The sequence below is a fragment of the Armigeres subalbatus genome, chromosome 2 (genome assembly GCF_024139115.2).
Source record: "Armigeres subalbatus isolate Guangzhou_Male chromosome 2, GZ_Asu_2, whole genome shotgun sequence".
NCBI classification, from domain to species: domain Eukaryota; kingdom Metazoa; phylum Arthropoda; class Insecta; order Diptera; family Culicidae; genus Armigeres; species Armigeres subalbatus.
In genome coordinates, this window is record NC_085140.1 from 430,394,775 (window position 1) to 430,421,036 (window position 26,262).

The following is a 26,262-nucleotide window of genomic DNA, read 5'->3' on the forward strand; positions in this document are numbered from 1 at the left end:
TGCACATTTTAAAAACAATCGCAAAATAGCAAAAAAAAAGTTTGAATGTATCTCGACTCCTGAAATCATACTTTTTTAATAAAAAAATCTAAAAAGTGCTAAATATTTTTTTTTAATAATTGTAACATGTGCTTATTGAAATGCTTGCAGATCCGCTAAACTGTGAATAGAAAATTTAAAAGTGAAAGGGTGTACAATTATCTTTAGATGAAAAAAAATTCTTTTATAAAATTACGACTTAAATCCTAGTTTCTCTGCAAATACGAGCGTTCCTCTCTAGTTCATCAACGTCTCCCAAAAAAAGAAACCAACAAGTGTATGATTTACGTGTGATTGATTGATGTGTGTTTGAGTGCTTTCTATTCGAGAAACAGAGACAAAGAGAGATAGTTGTGTACTTAAGTGGCGTTTTTTTTTTGGTTTCTACTACGAGTGACGGCAAGGCACAGTTACTTGAGGATTGAGTTGATAGATTGATTCTCGCTATGCACAGGGCTGTTACGGTACGGTTTACAGGTCATCGAGATTTCAGTTCAACCGCAGTGAAACTCGCTCGCCGTCGCCCCGTTGCGCGGTCGACGGAGGGATAGTTTTCCGGCTGCGAAGGCGCACCTGGCCAGCGACGGGACGAAAGGTTGACGGTGCCCAAGGTAGGGAGGGTGCTGCGTCAGAGACAAGTGTTCTGTATGGCGCACGCGACGAAGTCTTCAACGGAATCAGTTACTGGGTGATGCGGGGCACGGGATGGAATAGAACAGTGGGATCAAAGTGGGGATGTCCTTCCTTCAAACAAGTCAAAAGAACTCGAGCAAGCATTTGGGTGCCCAATGTGTGTCGTCAGTGTTTGTATTTCGGTGCTTCCACTGTGGCTAATTGTGAATTACGAAATGCCCCCCTGACCACGTGGTTCGCAAAACAAAATATCCCACCGTCCACCGCACCAATGTTTGAAAGTTGCCCGAAGCTTTTTTTATTTCTTTTTTTTTTCCTTCTGTGAGCCACTCTCATATTCATTCATCTGTTGATTTGGCGAGCAACAAGCGAGTTTCCTTACGGAGTGGGGGGTTTTGGCATAACTCCAATGTTTGACGGGCACACACAGGTTCAACTGGTGGTGCGTTTTTCGGCCGTGAAGTTTTCGCCGGAAGCCGAATCCAAACGGAGGGGCAACACCCGGCGGCGCGGTGGAAAGCGAAAGGGGAAAAGTGTGCAATTATTGCATTATTTTCGCCTTCGTTGTCCTGTCGCCGTCGTCATCGTCGTCGTCGATGGAGTTGGGTTGAACCGGCGCAAATTGGGTGCCATTTGCGGTGTGGTGGTTTCGAAGCGGAGTAGGTGGTGTCGAGTTGGCGTGGTGTTGAAATAATTTAATTTTCCATTTTTTTTTTGCTACCCCAAAAGGGAATTGGGAACGAGGTGGGACAATTGGCGGGTGTTATTAATTTTTCAGAATCACTTACTTCGTGACATGAAACATGCAGCCATTAAAACGGATAATTTTACCTTTTCTGTGATGACAAAAAAGCATTGTGATTGTGGGACATCATGAATAAAGTTTTATATAAATTTGTATGTATAAATGTATGAAAAAATACATTTTGTCCCTTCATATTTTTTTCTTCAAAAGCCCTACACTTGACCTATTTTTAAACTTGGTGTTCCCGAATGCATTTCCCCTGGAAATTCGAATTAATTTCCCCTGAGGAAATTCGAATGAATTTCCGATGGAAAGTCGAATGAATTTCCGATGTAAATTTGAATGTATTCCCGATGCAAATTGGAATGCATTTCCTATGAAAATTCGAATGCATTTCCGATGGAAATTCGAATGAATTTCCGTTGGAAATTCGAATGAATTTCCGTTGGAAATTCGAATGAATTTCCGTTGGAAATTCGAATGAATTTCCGTTGGAAGTTCGAATGAATTTCCGTTGGAAATTCGAATAAATTTCCGTTGGAAATTCGAATAAATTTCCGTTGGAAATTCGAATAAATTTCCGTTGAAAATGCGAATGAATTTCCGTTGGAAATTCGAATGAATTTCCGTTGGAAATTCGAATGAATTTCCGTTGGAAATTCGAATGAATTTCCGTTGGAAATTGAAATAAATTTCCATTGAAAGTTCGAATAAATTTCCTTTGCAAATTCAAATGAATTTCCATTGGAAATTTGAGTGAATTTCCGTTGAAAATTCGAATGCTTTTCCATTGGAAATTCGAATGAATTTCCATTGGAAATTCGAATGCATTTCCGTTGGAAATTCGAATGAATTTCCGTTGAAATTGAATGAATCTCCGTTGGAAATTAGCATTAATTTCCATTGGAAATTCGAATGAATTTCCGTTGGAAATTCGAATGAATTTCCGTTGAAATTCGAATGAATTTCCGTTGAAATTGAATGAATTTCCGTTGGAAATTCGAATGAATTTCCGTTGAAATTCGAATGAATTTCCGTTGGAAATTCGAATGAATTTCCGTTGGAAATTCGAATGAATTTCCGTTGAAATTCGAATGAATTTCCGTTGGAAATTGAATGAATTTCCGTTGGAAATTCGAATGAATTTCCGTTGGAAATTGAATGAATTTCCGTTGGAAATTCGAATGAATTTCCGTTGGAAATTCGAATGAATTTCCGTTGGAAATTCGAATGAATTTCCGTTGGAAATTCGAATGAATTTCCGTTGGAAATTCGAATGAATTTCCGTTGGAAATTCGAATGAATTTCCGTTGGAAATTCGAATGAATTTCCGTTGGAAATTCGAATGAATTTCCGTTGGAAATTCGAATGAATTTCCGTTGGAAATTTCATGAATTCGAATGAATTCGAATGAATTTCCGTTGGAAATTCGAATGAATTTCCGTTGGAAATTGAATGAATTTCCGTTGAATTCGAATGAATTTCCGTTGGAAATTGAATGAATTTCCGTTGAAATTCGAATGAATTTCCGTTGGAAATTCGAATGAATTTCCGTTGGAAATTCGAATGAATTTCCGTTGGAAATTCGAATGAATTTCCGTTGGAAATTCGAATGAATTTGCGTTGGAAATTCGAATGAATTTGCGTTGGAAATTCGAATGAATTTTCCCCTGGAAATCCGAATGAATTTCCGATGGAAAGTCGAATGAATTTCCGATGTAAATTTGAATGTATTCTCGATGCAAATTGGAATGCATTTCCTATGAAAATTCGAATGCATTTCCGATGGAAATTTGAATTTATTTCCGATGGAAATTCGAATGAATTTCCGATGGAAATTCGAATAAATTTCCGTTGGAAATTCGAATAAATAATTCCGTTGCAAATTCGAATGAATTTTCGTTGGGAATTCGAATGAATTTCCGTTGGGAATTCGAATGAATTTCCGTTGGGAATTCGAATGAATTTCCGTTGGGAATTCGAATGAATTTCCGTTGGGAATTTGAATGAATTTCCGTTGGAAATTCGAATGAAGTTCCGTTGGAAATTCGAATGAATTTCCGTTGGAAAGTCGAATGAATTTCCGTTGGAAATTCGAATGAATTTCCGTTGGAAATTCGAATGAATTTCCGTTGGAAATTCGAATGAATTTCCGTTGGAAATTCGAATGAATTTCCGTTGGAAATTCGAATGAATTTCCGTTGGAAATTCGAATGAATTTCCGTTGGAAATTCGAATGAATTTCCGTTGGAAATTCGAATGAATTTCCGTTGGAAATTCAAATGAATTTCCGTTGGAAATTCGAATGAATTTCCGTTGGAAACTCGAATGAATTTCCGTTGGGAATTCGAATGAATTTCCGTTGGGAATTCGAATGAATTTCCGTTGGGAATTCGAATGAATTTCCGTTGGGAATTTGAATGAATTTCCGTTGGAAATTCGAATGAAGTTCCGTTGGAAATTCGAATGAATTTCCGTTGGAAGTTCGAATGAATTTCCGTTGGAAATTCGAATGAATTTCCGTTGGAAATTCGAATGAGTTTCCGTTGGAAATTCGAATGAATTTCCGTTGCAAATTCGAATGAATTTCCGTTGGAAATTTGAATGAATTTCCGTTGGAAATTCGAATGAATTTCCGTTGGAAATTCGAATGAATTTCCGTTGGAAATTCGAATGAATTTCCGTTGGAAATTCGAATGAATTTCCGTTGGAAATTCGAATGAATTTCCGTTGGAAATTCGAATAAATTTCCGTTGGAAATTCGAATAAATTTCCGTTGGAAATTCAAATAAATTTTCGTTGGAAATTCGAATGAATTTCCGTTGGAAATTCAAATGAATTGCCGTTGGAAATTCAAATGAATTTCCGTTGGAAATTCAAATGAATTTCCGTTGGAATTTCGAATGAATTTCCGTTGGAAATTCGAATGAATTTCTGATAGAAATTCGAATGAATTTCCGATGGAAGTTCGAGTGAATTTCCGAAGTCAATTCAAATGAGTTCCTCTGGAAATTTGAATGAATTTCTCTGGAAATTCGAATGAATTTCCTATGCAAAATCAAAGAAATTTCCGAAAAAATTCGAATGAATTTTCGATGCAAATTCGAATGAATTTCCGATGGAAATTCAAATGATTTTCCGTTGGAAATTCGAATGAATTTTCGACTGCAGTTCGCATTAATTTCCAATGGAGATTTGTATGAATTTATGATTCAAATGAGTGTTTGTTGTAGATTCAAATCAATTTCCGATGGAATTTCGAATGATTTGCTGATAGAAATTTATTTGATTATTTTATGCAAATTTAAAAGAACTTTCAGTAAAAATAGGCATGAAGGTTTCTCAAACATACGCGACGCGACAATTGCGACGTGATCCTTAATTCACATTTCAAGCACCTAATGCGCTTCTTCTAACCACCTACCCGAGCACTCCGGCACTGTGAACACTACTACGTCAAATCGTGAAACCTCATTCTAATACTTCGATCAACGGGAACTAACCCCACTCCAGCAGAAACCGCAAATCAGTTACCAAATTTCCCATCATCGTCCACGCTTTCCGTCGAATCCCATCGGGTTGCTTCCAGTGTACCGAAAGGCGTGACGATATGCCTTCAAATGTGGTAGCCCGTCTGCTATTTCCGTTCTTTATCTCTGGCACTGGAACGCGGTTAGTTTCCGCATCACAGCATTTTGTTTAAAAACTGACACTACAGAGGCTACTCTTTTTCTGGGAGGACTGGGGAAGGTTCGCAAGAAGGCACCCCAAAACCTGCTTCCGAGTCCAACCCGGGGCTTCCACGAGCGAACGGAACTCCGCGCGTTCAACCCGCACTACCAAGAATTTCTGATCGTTTCGTATTCGGTTTTTTTTTTATTGTGGTCCACTACAATGTTGGTTTGTTGTATATTTGTATAAAAGTATTTGCGCGCGCGGGAAAGAGAGTATTGCTTCTGTATTTTGATGAGAGTGATTTAATACTGTAGGTTCCTTGGTTCCTTGGGTGTGTCCTTCCTGTTGGTATGTCGGTCTCTTGATGGAGCGGCTAATGCGCGTGAGGTAGCAGTATGAGTGTGAGTGGGTGCGCACGACCAGAGCTGGAAAAATTCTATTGTGAATGACAATTTGTTTGGATGGGTGACAGGAATTTTTCCAGCTACAGCGTGAAAGCGATGTATTTTGCGAGCGAATGCGAATGAGTTCGATGTTTGATCGAGTCTGAAAAGTCTATTCGTTTAGTGTTGGCGAGTGTGTAATTAAGCGTTAATGTACGTTAGTTTAGCGAAAGTTTAGCGTTTGTGTTTAGGATCGTTAGTTGTAGCATTTTTTTATTTAGGTAAGAATGAATAACAACCTGTTGTACATCAAAACATCTGGTTTCCAAATTCGATGCGGTGGTATTCGTAGATCTTTGACACCACCATATTCCGATGTGTTCCACCTTAAATTCATATCATTCCATTCCTTTTTTGGGTTTGGAGTTTGGTTTATTGTGATTTTCGAGGGGGGGTTCGGGGTCATTCAAGAGGAGGGGTGTTTGAGTTTTTTTGGTTGTTCGATTGGTTTTTGGTGTCGATGCAAGTAAAGGAGTTTAGTTTGAGTTTCGCATACAAACGGGGTTGGGTTTGGTTGGTTTGTGACGGTTTTGGTTGTATAACGACGACGCAAGATGAGGTGAGGGTGGGGAAATAGAAGAAGAGAAAAAGAAACATATTTAATTAAACAACATACACACATATCGTATCAAGTAAAAACTTACAAACACTGAAAAAGAGAGACAAAAGAGTTTAGTTCATGATAAATTGTTTTATTTCGGATATCGGTTACGTATTACATCATCGTGGGAATTTCTCACACCGGTCGCTGTCATCAATCACAATGAACGATTCGTTGATACTTTTTTATTGCGTAGTCCAACTGGATGACGTGAGAAGATAAGGGATGTTTTGTTTTTCGCAAAAAGACAAAACCCAAAAAAGGTCGCCCGAATATTCAAATCGATTTGTCTGTCCCATATTTCACTTGTTTAGAAGGGGGCGTTGTCGGATCGCACAGCTTAACAGTTGGATCTGAGGAAATGATGGAATGCCCTAAATCAGCAATGAATTATTGATGCAATATTTTCTCGTAAAGTGATGGAGTGTCCGATACGTTAACTGAATTATCCTTTTCAAGGAAGATATTCAAAGTGAGCTCCAATGCCTGTACTTTTCGTCCACACTACACATTACTACACTGGTTCCTGTTCAAAAAAGCCTCCAAGGCTTCTACAAAAGTTTGGCTTTAATAAATTCTAATACTAGTCTAATTCTAATTTTTGTCTTAAGAACACCATTCAATTTTAAAGGATGATCCAAGAGTGTTTTTTTTATTAATTCAGGAGTAATTCAAAATGCTCATCAACTTTCATTTATTTTCTTTATCATTCCAGCAAAACTTAATAAATCTCCTGAGAGTATCCTTTTTGGACATAACAAAAATTCATTTGAAGTTTCTATAATAATAAAAATACAAATTTCTTTAAACATTTCTTCAAAACTTCAGGACTGCCAAACATGTATAATAAATGGAAGCGTTAGATAAGACTATTAATTGTTCAATTACGTATTACCTGGTTTGCCATCTATCGGCAACAAGGCATTCAAGATTAAAAGTGTCGTCCACAAGTATAACCGGAGTAAGTTTAGTTGCACAGCAAATAATTTTTAAAATTCAACGACGTGTAAAATTGCAGCTTATCCCATCAAACGAATTAACATTAGATATTCAATTAAATTTGACTGAACTTTACAAGCAAGCACAGTTTAAATTTATTTCGATTTAAAAGAATAGTGAGATCTATTGAATGTTACGTTTATTTGCATGCTCCAAATATGTGCATGAAAATACATTTAAAATCACAACATATTTTTATCTGTGTGTATGACAAATTGTTCAATTCCGCAATCCTTAGCACTTGAATCCTGACCACCTATCCCATTAGCATTTCTACCAGGACCTTTTGAAAATGAACAGGATAAGCAGAAAGAAACAGTTTAGTCTAACTTCCGGATTTCGATTCAAGTTGAATTCGAAAAACGCTGTGAAACCGCCGCTTTCCCCCTTTCGTTGCTGCGAGAGCGGAAGATTGGAACCCCTGCTTGGAAACGCAGAGCATGAAAATGACGACGGCGACGACGGTGGCAGACGGAGGTAAACGTTGCCTCATTCTTCTCGAAAAGCAATAAACTTCTAGACTATATCTTGAGGGGGAAATTGGGTAAAAAGCATCTTCAATGACGTTTATACAGATGAATGCTTTTTCAAATTGAATAACAAAATTCAACATAACAATTTTAAAAACGTTTTCATCACTTTTCAATTATATTAAACATCTGTAAGTAAAATAGCAATCAAATATGACACAAATATTAAGCAAACCATAAAAAATTTGGCGCTGCTTAATCCACTTTCCTCAATGTCAGACTTTTCCTAGCTACAGCAAACAGGAAACAGTTTTGGTACGCTCCAAGCAGGAAAAGAGCACCAAGTTAGCGAGCAATTCCAAATTCGGTTCATTTCAACTCTTGATCGGGGCGAGATTGCGATTCTTTTGAATACATATTGTCCTCCTTTGTGAGGGACTGCTTCTTCTCCGCCATACAACACAACCTTGAGGGATCTCGGTGGAACGGTGCTTGAGTTGTTCTTTCTTACGGCACTGTCGAGTTTCCTTAACTAGAAAAAGCGAAGAAGAAAAAAAATGCGAAGTAAGAATGCCCTAAATAAACGGAGGGGATGACGAGGCAACTTTGTGGAGAAGAAATTAATTTCAGGTAATGATTTTTATTTGCAATTCAACAGAAAGCAATTCGAGTATTTACGGGTGAGAATAAATGATACGCAGAGACGTAGCATAGTTTCCTTGGGCCCATGATAGAAATTGATTATGCCGTGCTTGGATCGTTTTCATTCGATATTTCAACAAAGAATGCACACAACGATTTCAATTTGTTTAGACACTTGTTTTGACTCTCATTTTGAACAATAAACAAATATTTTTTTACCCTCCATCAATGATGTTGCTCCGATTTGTAATCCTTCGAATTCAATGCAACATTTCCGAGTACCGTATTCACATAAATTCAAAGTTTAAAAACATCTTCCTCTCCGGGGAACCAAATTGAATTCTGTTTATCAAATTATTTCACCACTCGCCTGGCAACGAATCATACAGCTTATCGATTCCATTTGCTTGAGGATGGGACTACCTAAGGAGTTCCTCGAATTTCGCACATTCATTAAACGCTTCCGCCGGTTCGAGTCGGTCCCCATTCTGAGAAAACAAACAGTTTTCATTTCGTCAGGAATTCGATAACCGCTTCGCTCTGAGGCGAACCAGCTTATGTTGGTATGTGTATATAAATTAACAAACATGCAGTAGCATATAGCATACCTACTTGAATACGCGTTGGGTGCACTCGAGCGGACCGGAAATTCCGCAAACTATTTGCGGAATTAGGAAGCTCGCTTCCTAGAAGCGGTGAAGACGTGCTTTGACTCTTCTGACTTGGTTCATTAGAAGTGATTAGTGATTCTAAGCCGGTGGTAGCCAAGCAACCACCCAGAGTTGGGGAAAGAAAGTTTGGGAAGAGTTGTTCCTGCCGAAAGAAAGTTTTGAGCAATGAATTCCCATAAAGGTACCTATAATCACGGCACGAGCTACGCTAATCGATTCCACAGCCCAGTTCAAATTGTGCAAGGATTTATCCTACTTTTTTTGGCGCTTCAAATACAATTGTCGCTAGACTTTTCGAAAGAACCACAGATGTAATATTAAAGTTAACCTACTTACGTTGAGTTGAGGAAAAGAGCTAATGTAGGGTTGTGTAATTTATATGATAAAAACGTACCCAATGAAATATTTTTTTCCAATGATACTTTGGTCTTGCAGATAAGTTACGCTGGAATACATCAAGCAAGGAACATTTATAATCCTCCTCGGTTGGTGAATCTGATATGTGCAGATGATATTAATCATTTTTTGGCAATATGAACAACAAGAATACACTTCATACGTGAATAATAATACCAAAAATAATGACATCGATGTTGGGGCGCTCGATAAACGAACATGGTATAAGTTTTTGAAATTAATTCAAATCATGGATCCATAAATATGGTGAAACCCTACTACAACATAAATCAGGTATAAACGTTCATAATACCGTTTACGCTGTTATCACACAAATTGGAGTCTGCGTCCCTGAGCATACAACGTCTTTTCATGCATGTGAGCAGGCCATAGCAGGCTGTACATTAAAAAATCCTATTGCCTTAGTTTGACAGTTGTATCATAACGAAGTGTTAGCGTATTCATGCTTCCCTTCCATGAGACCCGACAGAAATTCGTTTCACTTTCAGACCTACACCACTTGAGGTGGGCCTGCCTCAATGTTTTCAATCTAGGGTAAGACCACAAAGTAAGACGGTAAGACGATATGCCCCCCTAAGGCAATACCTATAACAACATTTTTACTTTTCAACGCAATGTATACAAAGTTTGTGTTATTTGGTAGTCCAAAAAGTCGCAAATGCATTGTCTGTGAGTAGTCATATAAAAATATTTCAGAGAGCGCGTAATACAGATTTCTTTTGAAAAAAAAAAACACTAAACGCTAATCTTAACAAAAGACGTTTCATAGCCCTTCATCTATCTTATAAAAAAAAACCCCATCTGCTTGACATTAAAAACCCAAAATAAGGTCATTGAACAGGTTTGAATTACATTTCGGTAGTTTCCATATCATTTGGAAGCAACTGTTGATGAAAAGCCGCACTTGTGTCCAGTTGGTAAGGGCATATCGTCCTGCCTGCACTGGAACATATTTTCCAAAAAAGTTACAGCAATTACTGATTATGGTAGAGATGTGCAAAACGGATCACTTTGATGAACGGATCAGATCTGGGTCATTCATTCTAATGATCCGGGTCTTTCAACCGGATCGGATCCATAGAACAAAACGCAAGACGAATGCAAAATAGTGAAACGTTCGTCATTCAGGCTCACACTTTTAGAATGTACTGACAATAACTTCACCTTCTCTTGTTTACAAGCGTATGGAGTACGAATAATGAACTTTTCATTTTATCATTTTCTTACAAATGTTCAAAAAATGTTGCTGATCTGGTGATCCGGATCTTCTGAAAAATGATCCACGAATCATTCACTCATTTTAGAGATCCGGATCATTTTAACGGTTCCGGATCTGAACACCCATCTCTAATCGACTGTACGTTTTAATTTCATTTATTGAACGGCTACTCAGTCTTGCACTTATTACAACGAGTTTTTTATTTACCCGACGTTTCGACACGCGGATTGTGTCTTTTTCAAGGGGAAAATATTTTTGTTGTTTGTCGTCATATGTTTAGTCTAACTTGCACCGTCTGTTTGCCTAATTGTCCGTACAATGGGAATGGGAGAGATTAGCGCGGGGGTGAAAAATTCATTTTCAGTGCAAAACATAAACAAACTCGGTGGCTGCCCCATATAAAAATCCAAGATGGCTGAATGATGAAATTGGCATACTGCTACATCTGTTTGTATTCACCTTGGAATGACCACAATGCGATTTAGATGGAATTAGTGTCAATAAACGATTGTAGTCGTGCATTCATATAAGATGGGTAAATGTCTGCTATTATCTAGGATTTTTGTTGAATATCCCGGAGCTGTATCAGAACAAAACTATTTGTATTTCCGAAGAAAATTTCATTTGAATTTCCTTTAGAAATTTATTCCAATATACATTTATTCGCCTTTCAAAAGCTGATTCAGAGGAAATTTATTTGTATTCCAGGGGAAAACTTATTCGAATTTCCTATAAAAAGCATTCAAGTTTCCGAAAAAAAAATGATTCGAATATTTGAATCTGCAATAGAATTTCCGAGAAGAAAATCCATTTCATTTCCGAAGAAATTTCCAATTCCAAAGAGTTTCTTTCATTCTAATTTCCTACGTTTATTTATTCGATTTTCTATAGGAAAAAGATTCAAATTTCCAACCTAATTAAGCAATTTTTATCATACAATAGTGCATAAGTTTGTAATTTTTATCTTTTGTGAACAAAACTGATAGATATTTAGGTTTTATGGCGTTTAACGCCCCGATTCGGAATTTGAATCATGTTCTGAAATTTTTTCAAAATTTCGAAAAATTCGAATGATTTTCCGTTGGAAATTCGAATGATTTTCCGTTGGAAATTCGAATGATTTTCCGTTGGAAATTCGAATGATTTTCCGTTGGAAATTCGAATGATTTTCCGTTGGAAATTCGAATGAATTTCCGTTGAATATTTGAATGAATTTCCGTCGGTAAATTTGAATGAATTTCCGTTGGAAATTCGAATGAATTTCCATTGGAAATTCGAATGAATTTCCGTTGGAAATTCGAATGAATTTCCGTTGGAAATTCGAATGAATTTCCGTTGGAAATTCGAATGAATTTCCGTTGGAAATTCGAATGAATTTCCGTTGGAAATTCGAATGAATTTCCGTTGAAATTCGAATGAATTTCCGTTGAAATTCGAATAAATTTCCGTTGGAAATTCGAATGAATTTCCGTTGGAAATTCGAATGAATTTCCGTTGAAATCTCGAATGAATTTCCGTTGAAATCTCGAATGAATTTCTGTTGGAAATTCGAATGAATTTCCGTTTTAATCTCGAATGAATTTCCGTTGGAAATTCGAATGAATTTCCGTTGGAAATTCGAATGAATTTCCGTTGGAAATTCGAATGAATTTCCGTTGGAAATTCGAATGAATTTCCGTTGGAAATTCGAATGAATTTCCGTTGGAAATTCGAATGAATTTCCGTTGGAAATTCGAATGAATTTCCGTTGGAAATTCGAATGAATTTCCGTTGGAAATTCGAATGAATTTCCGTTGGAAATTCGAATGAATTTCCGTTGGAAATTCGAATGAATTTCCGTTGGGAATTCGAATGAATTTCCGTTGGAAATTCGAATGAATTTCCGTTGGAAATTCGAATGAATTTCCGTTGAAAATTCAAACGAATTTCCGTTGGAAATTTGAATGAATTTCCGTTGGAAATTCGAATGAATTTCCGTTGGAAATTCGAATGAATTTCCGTTGGAAATTCGAATGAATTTCCGTTGGAAATTCGAATGAATTTCCGTTGGAAATTCGAATGAATTTCCGTTGGAAATTCGAATGAATTTCCGTTGGAAATTCGAATGAATTTCCGTTGGAAATTCGAATGAATTTCCGTTGGAAATTCGAATGAATTTCCGTTGGAAATTCGAATGAATTTCCTTTGGAAATTCGAATGAATTTCCGTTGGAAATTCGAATGAATTTCCGTTGGAAATTCGAATGAATTTCCGTTGGAAATTCGAATGAATTTCCGTTGGAAATTCGAATGAATTTCCGTTGGAAATTCGAATGAATTTCCGTTGGAAATTCGAATGAATTTCCGTTGGAAATTCGAATGAATTTCCGTTGGATAATCGAATGAACTTCCGTTGGAAATTCGAATGAATTTCCGTTGGAAATTCGAATGAATTTCCGTTGGAAATTCGAATGAATTTCCGTTGGAAATTCGAATGAATTTCCGTTGGAAATTCAAATGAATTTCCGTTGGAAATTCGAATGAATTTCCGTTGGAAATTCGAATGAATTTCCGTTGGAAATTCGAATGAATTTCCGTTGGAAATTCGAATGAATTTCCGTTGGAAATTCGAATGAATTTCCGTTGGAAATTCGAATGAATTTCCGTTGGAAATTCGAATGAATTTCCGTTGGAAATTCGAATGAATTTCCGTTGGAAATTCAATTGAATTTCCGTTGGAAATTCAATTGAATTTCCGTTGGAAATTCAATTGAATTTCCGTTGGAAATTCGAATGAATTTCCGTTGGAAATTCGAATGAATTTCCGTTGGAAATTCGAATGAATTTCCGTTGGAAATTCGAATGAATTTCCGTTGGAAATTCGAATGAATTTCCGTTGGAAATTCGAATGAATTTCCGTTGGAAACTCGAATGAATTTCCGTTGAAACCTCGAATGAATTTCTGTTGGAAATTCGAATGAATTTCCGTTGAATTTCCGTTGGAAATTCGAATGAATTTCCGTTGGAAATTCGAATGAATTTCCGTTGGAAATTCGAATGAATTTCCGTTGGAAATTCGAATGAATTTCCGTTGGAAATTCGAATGAATTTCCGTTGGAAATTCGAATGAATTTCCGTTGGAAATTCGAATGAATTTCCGTTGGAAATTCGAATGAATTTCCGTTGGAAATTCGAATGAATTTCCGTTGGAAATTCGAATGAATTTCCGTTGGAAATTCGAATGAATTTCCGTTGGAAATTCGAATGAATTTCCGTTGGAAATTCGAATGAATTTCCGTTGGAAATTCGAATGAATTTCCGTTGGAAATTCAAATGAATTTCCGTTGGAAATTCGAATGAATTTCCGTTGGAAATTCGAATGAATTTCCGTTGGAAATTCGAATGAACTTCCGTTGGAAATTCGAATGAATTTCCGTTGGAAATTCGAATGAATTTCCGTTGGAAAATCGAATGAATTTCCGTTGGAAATTCGAATGAATTTCCGTTGGGAATTCGATTGAATTTCCGTTGGAAATTCGAATGAATTTCCGTTGGAAATTCGAATGAATTTCCGTTGGAAATTCGAATGAATTTCCGTTAGAAATTCGAATGAATTTCCGTTGGAAATTCGAATGAATTTCCGTTGGAAATTCGAATGAATTTCCGTTGGAAATTCGAATGAATTTCCGTTGGAAATTCGAATGAATTTCCGTTGGAAATTCGAATGAATTTCCGTTGAAATTCGAATGAATTTCCGTTGAAATTCGAATGAATTTCCGTTGGAAATTCGAATGAATTTCCGTTGGAAATTCGAATGAATTTCCGTTGGAAATTCGAATGAATTTCCGTTGGAAATCGAATGAATTTCCGTTGGAAATTCGAATGAATTTCCGTTGGAAATTCGAATGAATTTCCGTTGGAAATTCGAATGAATTTCCGTTGGAAATTCGAATGAATTTCCGTTGGAAATTCGAATGAATTTCCGTTGGAAATTCGAATGAATTTCCGTTGGAAATTCAAATGAATTTCCGTTGGAAATTCGAATGAATTTCCGTTGGAAATTCGAATGAATTTCCGTTGGAAATTCGAATCCATTTCCGTTGGAAATTCGAATGAATTTCCGTTGGAAATTAGAATGAATTTCCGTTGGAAATAGGAATGAATTTCCGTTGGAAACTCGAACGAATTTCCGTTGGAAATTTGGATGGATTCTTGTTGGAAATTTGAATGAAATTTTGTTAGAAATTCGAATGAATTTCCTTTGGAAATTCGAAAGAATTTCTGTTGGAAACTCGAATGAATGATAGTTGGGAAACCAGAAGAAATACTATTGGGAATTCGAATGATTTTCCGTTGAGAATTCGAATTGATTTCCGTTGGAAATTCTAATGTTTTTTGTTGGATATTTGAATAAATTTCGATTGGAAACTCGAAAGATGATCCGTTAGAAATTTGAATGGATTTCTGTATGACATTTAAATGAATTTCCGTTGGAAATTTGAGCTTCCTTCCGGATGATTTTTCTTAGGAAATTTTTACTTTTTTGTCTCAAATCCCAAACATGATTCAAATTCCGAATTCATTCAAATTTTCAAAGGAAATTCATTCCATTTTCCAACGAAAATAATTGAAAATTCCAACGGAAATTCATTCAAATTTCTGCTATTTCTACTGGCAACTACTACGCGTGTGCTGGGTCAGTGAATAAAGCATTACTCCTCGTAAAAAAGCGGTCCTGCACAAGTGATGTACTGGATATTCCAAGAAAATTTGATTGAAAGCTAAATTATAGTTACTTTTTCATAAAATTGTTGAAAAATAACACTATAATGTAAAAATGAATTGTTGTCTTTCTGACCCTTATAGACTCGGAAACTACTAGCCCAATCGTCGTGAAAATGTGTATGCAGGGGAAGGTTCTCAAGACGGTTTAAGACCCCTCCTTACTCTAGAAAGGGGGGCTCCCATACAAATGAAACACAAATTCCTGCATAACTCGAGAACTAATTAAGCAAATGGAACCAAATTTGACTTGTGGAGGTTTGTGAAGGCAGTAAATGTTTCTATGCTGATTTTGACCCCTACACTGGAGAATCGAATGAAAATTATTAAATTGTGGGCAAAACAAAGTTCGTCGAGTTTGCTAGTATTTAATATAATTACTGGACAGTAAGTTAAACTCATTGGCTTTTATATGCTTCTCGGGGAGCTCAAATCATACTAAAAACGGTTGAGGTATAGTGTTTTAGGTGTTTTAGGTTGAGGTATACTTGTTTTAGGTGAACCCAAACTTATAGCCAAAGCGTTCATCACTATTTCAGTGATTTAAAAAAAAAACTAGATTCAGAGGTGAGCCAGCCTTGGGCTGCAAGCCTCTTTAATAAAGAAACAAAAAAAACACTAGATTTTTCCCAAACATTCTAAGAATTGTCATTAAAAGTGCATAGATTCACGGTTGTCTTCCCACACTCATGAGACTAAAGAAACATGTGTCAAAAACTTTGTCATGTTTTTTTATAGGTTGTACCCAAACTTTCGGCCGGGAGCCGGATGTATCGCTTCTTCTTTAATCCCTGACAAAGGCATTTTCCAACTAGTTCCAAATTCCAACACTACGAAGCTTTAAATCAACCAAATTCCTCTGATTGAGCACCATTGTGCACGGAGCTGACACGTATTGCCAATTCATAGTCAATTTTCCAATCGTTTTCTCGTGGATTGCAAGCTGTTCGAGCATCCGACGGTGAAATAGTTAGAATTGGAATCGACTGCCAGACACACCACGGCACAAGTCAGCGTCACACCAAATGCTATCAGGTGGGCGTACAGAAGCATCCACACTGACAGGCAGCCCAACTGCAGCCGCCAGGGATGTTTTCGTCAGTAGGAAACGGATCTGCGGCATGAAGTGCTGAAAGTGAACCATGGGAGATGAGATAGTCATGTTATTCCCCTCGGTCTGCATTTCGATGGATTTCATCATGGTGGGATGGTGAGCCTTTTGATGAATAAAATATGAGCCGAACAATTTGCTTCGACATTTTAAGTCGCGTAGAGAAGCACCAAGTACCTGTTTCCTTTCAATAGCATTTAGACATGATGAGAAAACTAATTACTGGTTTTAAATTTCTTTGCCCAATTTATTCGACATTTCCAGTCGTTTGGCCTTGAATTCATTTTCACAGTTTTCGAATTCAGCTCATCCTGAAACTGACGTCCCGTGCAGGGCCCCCATGTGGAACCACATCAATCAAAAAGCCACAATTTCGAACGAAACAAATTGGCCCACCGCAACAAGCCAACACGATACATGGGGAGTGAACGATTTTCTGTATTTATAGTTCCAACCCGTTGTTCCCCGCTTTCTCTCGAATAAACGGAAATAAAACGGAAAATCCACTGCCGGTCGTCGTCGTCGTCGTCGACGGTTCAAAGGAAGTGTTCTTCAATTTCTGCAAGCGAATGGCGAAACCACAATATGATGTGCAATTTATTTCGTTTCATCCGACCAGATATAATCTTATTTGCTTTATTTTTATCGTTTTTATTTGCACCCTCGGAATGGCTTTTGGCCCGACCGACCCCGTACCGACCCGCCGCTGCGCTGCTGCCTGATGGCTGCTGACACGGGGGCAGCCCCGTCATCGGGCCACCCAGTTGGGTGAGGGATCGGGTCCGAAGAAGCTCACCCTGGAAGAGCAGTAGCAGAGCTCACACTTAAATTGCTAGCACCGAGTGTCTGTGTGTTCGTTTGAGCTCTGTGGTTGGTGAGGATGTGCTTGATTTATACTTTTTGGTGTGGCAACCAAATAATAGCACTCTAATAAAGTGAAATTTTATTTAACTTAGTCAGGAAATAAACATCGAGTTCAGAACTAAATGGAGTCGTACTTTTTTTTTCTCATTTCAAATTATCAAGAAGTGCTGATTTGGATATTTTTTTAAATTATGTTTCTCCTCCTATCGACTTCTTTTATCGCATATACCAATAAGAGAGGGATAATAACGGAAATGCAATTTTTTTTTCGAACATTTCTGAATCCGATGAGATTTGTTTTTCAATTTTCGATCATAGGAAAGTAATTAGTTTAATTAAAATATGTACAACAAATTATAAAAAGGAAGAAAGGAACTTTCTTATGGTAAAATGCTTGTTTATTTTACTACTTTACAAATGTAGAAAATTGATTTCTCCTCGATTTTGTTAAAGTATTTTGTTGTAGTTCTTTTTTGAAGAACATCCTGACAGTGTTTGATTTTTTTGTTTTGCTTTAGACTTGTGCAATTTAGTAGGTACCAATTTACCCAATATTGTGATAGAATACAATAACATGACAGAGAATGTTTATATTTTAACCTTTAAAACAATTTCAATCGGATGTGCAGATCTGCTCTAAATGAACGTAAGGAATGTTCGGAATAGCTACGACGCGACAACGTGACAAGCCAACTTGGCAATCGCCAAATTTCGTTCGAATTTTTATCGTCTGGTCATGTCTTGCTGCGGCCGGCTGGAGGATTGCCAAAAAAGCTGTTGAATGCTACCGGAGCAAGCAGCTCCGAAACGCTTGACGTAATTAAAGTTCGGTTTCCGGTCAATTTAATCTTTGTATTTCGCAAATCCACGCACTTGCGGTCTGACTTTTCGACGTTGAAACATCTGAAGTAAATTGATTTACCTTCATCAATCATCTCGTCTGGCAAGTTCAATTTCAGCTAATCGATGCATTCATGGCTATTCTAGACACTTCCGTTTTCTTGGAAGAGTCGATATCTACTGGTGGTCGCGTGGCAGGCTGATGATTAAAGCGGAGCGGTTTTCACGTCTCGGCTAGGTGAAAATCAATAGCCGTATGAACATTGAATTTGCAGTCCTAATGAATCAATTCATCAACGAACGAACATAAATTTATATTCCTAAACAAGAAGAGTCAAATTGTACCACAATTGGACACAAAAGATCGCAGGTTGTTGATTGTGAAATTGGAAGTTTAAGGATTTAAAGAAGTTAAAAATCTTACAAACCGATATCAGCTTGTTCGAATTCAGGATATTGAAAGCCTTTGTGGTTCAGTTAGAACAGGGTTCCACAAGACAGCAACATAGGGTCGATACTGTTTATGCTTATCATCAATGACATCTCAAAGCTGTATTTGAAAGGATAACTTTGACTTTTTACGGATGATTCTCTTCTCTTTGACTTTTTACGGATGATTCTCTTCTCTTCTTAAATGGCTCTACATTCCAACTGGAACATGGCCTGCATTTCCTCAGATATTGATTGAAAGCTTTTCTTTGCCTGCCATTAGATGAGTATGTATCTTGTGTGGCAAGTACAATGGATACACTATGCCCAGGGTGTCGAAAAAGCTTCCAACCCGAAAACATCCTAGGCCGGACCGAGAATCGAACTCGCCATCTCTGGATTGGCAATCCTACGCCTCAGCTCGCAAGGCTACTGGAGACAGATGATACTTCAGTCGATAGAAGATTTGCAAAGACAGATAAACAGGACGTCGCCTCACTGAATGAGTTCTTAACCTCGAACCTATTGTCGCTGAACCTCGAAGGATCAAAGTACATGATCTTAATCGCCCTGAAAACGTCTTTGGATGTTAATTTCAGAGGGTGACAGAATACCCGGTTCCGTCGTTAAAATGGATAACTCATGTTAACAGTCCCAAAAGCAAGTTGAGCTCAACCTGTGGAGTTTTCAGCAAAATAGCAAACTTTTTACCGAAGAAGACTCAATTCTTCCTATGGAAGCGCTTATGATTACCAATTCCCAATGCAATATTGGAAAATTATCAACGAAATCTCGACACATCGCAATACGTCCTTGAGGATGATTTGAAGAGCTCGGGATTCGAGGGAGAATGGAAACTTTGTGATAAGTCGTCTTAACACAGAGTTTGCAGGAGAAAGTTCAACGAGCTACCTGCTACGTGCAAATCAGCTCCAATCCTCAACCATTTCAAGATACTGATGGAAAAAAAAACATTTGAAAAGAAACCATCTTCGTTACACTTCGTTTCACTTAATTCATTGATCTTTGGACAATTTTAAATACGATACATAATCATAATCATAGCAATACAAAGACCTAAATGTTATTTCATATGTTGTTGGTCTTCCAAGAGTTCCCTGGAGTTCAGGCTTTCAGACCACCACGCGTGAACTAACAGCTATCGGCTTTTTTGATATGGTACATGCTCCCAGCGGACCATCATCAATTGAACATGCTGTCAACATGCGTTCCATTCCAGGTAATCCAAGAATTCCAAGATTTGGAGTACAGACCTTGAGGTCAATACGCGTAATCAATGCTCTTGATGATCATTTGAGCCAGATTGGATACGAATTGAATGCATGTTCCATTTCAGGGCATTCGAAAATTCCAAGAATTGGAGTACATGCCTTAACCGATTCAATACGGATTTTTATTCGTCTTGTTTCAACATAAATTTTGGACAAACTGCTTCAAAAACGGATGCTATCCATTAAAAGTTGAAATATGGGGTAAAATATTTTTTTCGAGATCTTCTAGGGTTTCCAAACCTTCCTTGAGTTCATATCTTGATGATCTACATAAACAACAAAGCGTTTCACGGGGCCTTAAACCTATTTTGAAGTTGTAAATAATACTTGACACATAATTAAACGATTTTTATCAAATCCCAGTGTTACCAGAATATCAACGGTACTCCAAACTATTCCTGAGTTCATATCTTGAAGGTCTACAAGATCAACAGAGTAATTCATAGGTTTCCGAGCTTGTGTTTTAGTTGGAGAAGACCCATGGGACATTATCACACCAGTATATACAAAATACAACATTCCCAGAATATCTACGGTACTCCAAACAATTCTCGAGTTCAGATCTTGGAGGTCTACAAGACCAACAGAGTGATTGATAGGTTCCTGAGCTTGTGTGTTAGTTGTAGAAGCCCCGTGGGACATCATTACATCAGTATTTAAAAAAATCAACACTCCCAGAATAGCTATGATACTCCAAACCATTCTTGAGTTCAGATATTGAAGGTCTACAACACCGATAGAGTGATTCATACGGTCCTGAGCTTGTGTGTTAGTTGGAGCAACCCCTTGGGACATCAATACACCAGTGTATACAAATCACAACATTACCAGAGTTCCTGCGGTACTCCAAATCGTTCTTGAGTTCAGATATTGGGGATCTTCAAGAGCAACAGAGTGATTCATACGTTTCCGAGCTTGTGTGAGTTAGTGAAGTCCCATGGGACATTATTACATCAGTATATAAAAAAATCAACATTCTTAGAATATCTAAGGTACTCCAAACCATTCTTGAGTTCAGATCTTGAAGGTGTACAAGATCAGCAGAGTAATTCAAAAGGTTCCCGAGCTTATGTATTAGTTGGAGAAGCTCCACAGTACATAATTACATCAGTATATAAGAAATTCAACATTCCCAGAATAGCTACGGTACTCCAAACCGTTCTTGAGTTCAGATATTGGAGGTCTACAACACAAACAGTGTGATTCATAGGGTCCACAGCTTGTGTGATAGTTGGAGCAACTCAACAGGACATCATCACAACAGGAGGCACAAATCATAACATTCTCAGTTCCTGCGGTACTCCAAATTATTTATGAGTTCAGATATTGGAGGTCTACAGTACCAACAGAGTGATTAATAGGTTTCCGAGCTTGTGTGTTACTTGGTGAAGCCTCACGGGACAACATTACACCAGTAAATATACAATACAATTTTTCCTGAATACTCACGGTACTCCAACCCATTCTTGAATTCAGATCTTCTGGGTCTATAAGACCAACAGATTGATTCAACGGCTACTGAGCTTATGTGTTAGTTGCAAAAACCCAAGGAGACATCATTACCCCAGTATATGACATTCCCAAAATATCTACGGTACTTCAAAACATTCCATAACATTCCCGGAATATCTACGGTACCATACATGAGTTCAGATATTAGAGGTCTAAAAGACCAATAGAGTTATTCATAGGTTCTGAAGCTTGCTTGTTAGTTGGAATTGCTCTAATGGACATCATTACACAGTACTTACGTAAGTACGAAAAAGAAAGCATGTTGTTATGATCACAAGCATTGCATCCAAATTTTTTTTTGTTCTTTCGTTTCGCTTGGTCTACGGGAACCACGGCGTATCTTGATGACCGGATGTACATGTGAATTATTGCTACTCCATAATCGATCAGAATAAGAGTAAGTTGCACCCCGAAGGCGTTGGCACTCTCATACTTACTTGTTTCAAACTTATTATACATATTACAGTATCCTCAGTCAGAACTGCAATTGAGTCTTGAGCTTGAGGTTCAATATGATCACGTACGTTGTACGATATGTTTAACATTTCTATAAGCATTGAAACCACCAGATGATAGTCCAACCAATAAATGAAGATTGCGTACCTAGAACCGAATAAAGCTCTCAATACATTCAATCGTCAATATAATTGGTTTTAGTATCGCACAAAAATGGTTGTTACTAAGACTAACATTTATAACAAAGAGTAAAGTAATTTACGTGAGAATAATTTCACTTCAAACGCTTTTCACCACACTTTGATGTGATTCTGGAAGATTGTCAAAAAAAGGCACTTCAGTAAAACTTTCATTTTAGTTCTGAAATCATCAAAACAATAAGATTCGAATCGACACGTTAAGTTCTGGTACACTGCTGAAAACATGCAGCACACTAGGGGTAAACTTCTTGGATGCAATGTATCAATGATTAAGTTTCTAAATAATAATCTTCTTCATCGGAAAAAATACTTAGTAGACTGGTAACCATTCACAAAATGCGTCCTTACTGGGACGGGGGAGTCTGAGCAGCGTGACAAATAAAAAAAATAGAGGTTCATTACAAGAAGTGTGAAGAAGGGGACAGAGGTATTGAAAATGGTAAATGTTTTGCTTGACGTACTTTATGGATCTTCCCTAGATATCCTTCGCCATACACGATTTTTGGCGGTAAATTCATGCTATACCATCGAAGATCTTCTTGTTGATAGATTTGAATAAAAAGAATTGAACTCATGGACAGTTTGGAGTGTCGTAGATGTTCAACGAATTCTATCATCTGTCTATAATGGTGTAACGAAATCCCGTGGAGCTATTCCAGCTAATAAACATAGTTGAGACATTGAAGATCTTCATGTTGATTGATTTGAATATCTGAGCTCAAAGGCAATTTGGAGTGTCGTAGATGTTCAACGAATTCTGTATTGTATTTGTAATGCTGTAATGACGTGCTGTGGAGCTATTCCAACTCATAAAACTAGTGGGGACATCAAAGATCTTCATATTGATTGATTTGAATATTAAGATCTGAGCTCAAGGACAGCTTGGAGTGTCGTAAATAATGAAAAGGATCTGTTATACCACTGGACAGGCGTAAAATTTTGTCATGAAGCATTTCACTTTTAATTATCTCGACAGAATATGTTAAAGTATGGTGTTGATTCCTTAGAACATCATAATTACAACTCAAGGACTCAGTTCGTGCTTGGATTCCGTGCTAGATAGACGTGTAATTTAGTCCGAGGAAATAAATAGACGTCAATACTCAGAGTCAGCTAAGCTGAGGACACATGTGGTAATATTGTGAAATAGGAGGCAAGTTACGTTGAAATGGCGGAAACAGAACTACGGGCTAATTCACTGCGTATCAGTTTCGAGCGTGGTGTTCCAGAACCAACGGATAGTGAGATATTTAGGTTCATGAAATCGAAGATGAATCTGAAAAGTGACAAATTACTATCAATGTACAAGGACAAAAGCGAAATGTCGGTAATTATTAAGTTTAAGAAGGAAGAAGATATGAAAAATGTTTTGTGTGATTTGCCGGGGACGTTGTTGTTCGAGTACAACAAGTATGAACATACGGAGGTAAAGCTAACCTCGGCGAATGCCATCGTGCGGTACGTGCGACTGTTCAATCTACCCCCAGAGATTGATGATCGGGAGATTTCAGTAGCTATGCAAAGATTTGGAAAGGTCGTTCGTATGATTAGGGAGAAGTATGGAGAAGAAACGGGATTCCCGATTTGGACGTCTGTTCGCGGAGTATACCTGGAATTAAAGGAAGGGAAAGAGGTACCGGCAACGGTGTTTATCAGGAACGTAAGAGCGAGAGTTTTCTATGAGGGCATTATCCACTTAGTGACCACTGTGGTAGTAGAGAACATTTAAAAGCGGAGTGTCCGGAGAGAAAGACCGTAAATGATCGATTACTCGAACACCAGGGGACGTCCTATAGCGGAATTCTGAAAAGCGGGGACAAATGGCTGAAACGACATCAAGGACAAGGAGATAACACAAATACACAAGGTATGACTATACTAGGTCAAATACTAACGCAACGATCGACCCCAGCTCACCAGAGGCTGACGGAAGGTGAGCCTAGCGATGAAGGGATAGTCCAGGTGAGTAAGAATGACTGTGACAGTGGCGGTCAAACATCTACCAGTGTCGGCAATGAACCTGAAGTGGAGTCAACGCGAGTAGCAGAAGGCAACGATGATAGTGCGGCAGTGACTGAGAATGAATTCATCAAGGTCACGGGCAAAAGAGGGAGGAAGCAACAGAAAGCTACCGAGGGAACATCGGATTCGGACGAGCCACCATTGGAAAGGGTTCATCATGAACAAAAAGCTTTCACAGGGACGAAGGGAAGTACATTAAGTGAGAAACTGGATCGTTTTACACGTAGCAAATCAAAGCAAATGAAAGTGAGTGCTAACGAAGATTCAAGCTCCACTGGCGGAGATGTACGTACGGGAATGGAACTATGTAACGAGTGAGGTGGTAGTTTTTGGAAATAGTCAAATAACAAGGGTTTAGTCAAGAGCGAGCTGTATGCAGTTTTTAATTGTATAAGGTACAGATGGTTATGGGCGGTTGTGTATTAACGTAAAAGCTAATTTTCGGAATTGTATTAGATTTGATTACGAGATGAACTATATTATAAAATTAGCGAGTATAAACTTGAACAGTAGTAGTAGTTTGATAAACAAGAGCCTCTTGAAAGAATTTATATTGAATAACGATTTAGATATTGTCTTTTTACAAGAGGTTTGTTACTCAAATTTTTCGTTTATTCCATCTCATTTGCCCTTTGTCAATGTTAATGAGCGGGAATCTGGGACAGCTGTTTTGATACGGAGTTCATTTGAATCTAGTCAGCCATTATTCGGTTTGAACGGACGTATTACGTCTATAGTGATTGATAATATAAATTTTGTGAATATTTATGCTTTTTCGGGATCGAACCGTCGAAAAGAACGCGACGAGCTGTTTCTTAATGATCTGGCGCCGCATTTAGCAAAGGCAAATGTTTCTGTGAACGTTGTAGGAGGAGATTTTAACTGTATTGATCATAGTTCAGATTGCGTAGGAGATTCGAAAACCTATTGTGTTGGACTTCGTCAAGTTATTGAAGCATTTCGATGGAAAGACGTCGCCTGGGAATTGAAACGGAATCAGTTCACTTTTCATAGATTGAATTCTGCATCTCGTTTGGATCGTTTTTATGTACCGCATGATTTCGTTGACAATATTCTTGAATTCAAAACAGAACCAGTTGCTTTTTCTGATCACTGTGGAATAAGTATGAAAATAAAAGTAGATCAAAGGATGGTAATAAGTAGAGGAAAAGGATATTGGAAAATTAATCCAACAATTTTAAAAGATGAAGAGGTTTCAGAGCAGTTTCCAAGATCTTATGAAACTTGGAAATTACGACAAGAGTATAACAATGATAAAAATAAATGGTGGAATGAAGTTTTTAAAGTGAAATGTAAGCAGTTCTACAAGGCAAGAAGTTGGGAAAATATATCTAGAGTAACTAATGAAAAGCAGTATTTTTACAGTAAAATGGTAGAATATATGCAAAAAATGAATAGAGGTGAAGACACATATTTTGATATACGAATGATTAAATCTAGGATACTTGAAAAAAAATCAGAAAGACTGAATCATTTAGGGAACACTTTTACAATTCAAAACTTCCTTCAAGGGGAGATGATTAACATTTTTCAAATTGCAGCACAAGCAAAACGCCAGGAACGAGGTAGTGTTTTTAAATTGAAACATGATGATGTTATAGTGACTGACTCATCAAAACTTAGGGAGCTAACTTATCAATATTTCTCAAATTATTTTATAAATAAAAAAAGAATTACAAACAATCCAGGATGAGACTAATAACCCCTTGAATATCTTGACAGTTAGCTTGTGCGAAAATGATCGAATGGATTTGGTTTCGCCAATCACCTTAGACGAATTGAAAGGAGTTTTGGAATCAGTTAAGCGGAAAAAATCCCCAGGACCCGATGGCATAACCTACGAATTTTATTTTAAAAAAATTTGAGGTTATCAAGGATGATATTATAGAAGTTTTTAACGCATATCTGTCTGGTTCCTTTTTGCCACCGAAAGGGTTCTCAGAGGGAATTATAGCCATGATTCCGAAATACAAAACGAACAGTTTATCTCTGGATGAATATCGACCAATATCTATGATGAATTGCGATTACAAATTATTTACCAAAGTTTTAGCCGAAAGAATACAGAATAAACTTCATAAAGTGGTTGGAATCGGCCAAACAGCGTGTGTCAAGAAAAAGTCATGCGTTGACAATTTAAAGGACTTACGAAGAATTTTGACAAGGTCATGCGAGAATAAGAGGTTTAAGGGATGTTTAGT

General features: G+C 37.5%; 1 protein-coding gene across 1 annotated transcript in view; it reads right to left on the reverse strand.

Annotated features, from left to right (window-relative positions):
- The window catches only part of LOC134213562 (neuronal acetylcholine receptor subunit alpha-7-like), a 396,467-nt gene that overhangs the window by 128,729 nt on the left and 241,476 nt on the right, over positions 1-26,262 (reverse strand). The window contains exon 5 of the mRNA XM_062692714.1: positions 5,775-5,884. Coding sequence (XP_062548698.1) covers positions 5,775-5,884 — 110 coding nt within the window. The remainder of the gene's footprint in view (positions 1-5,774; positions 5,885-26,262) is intronic.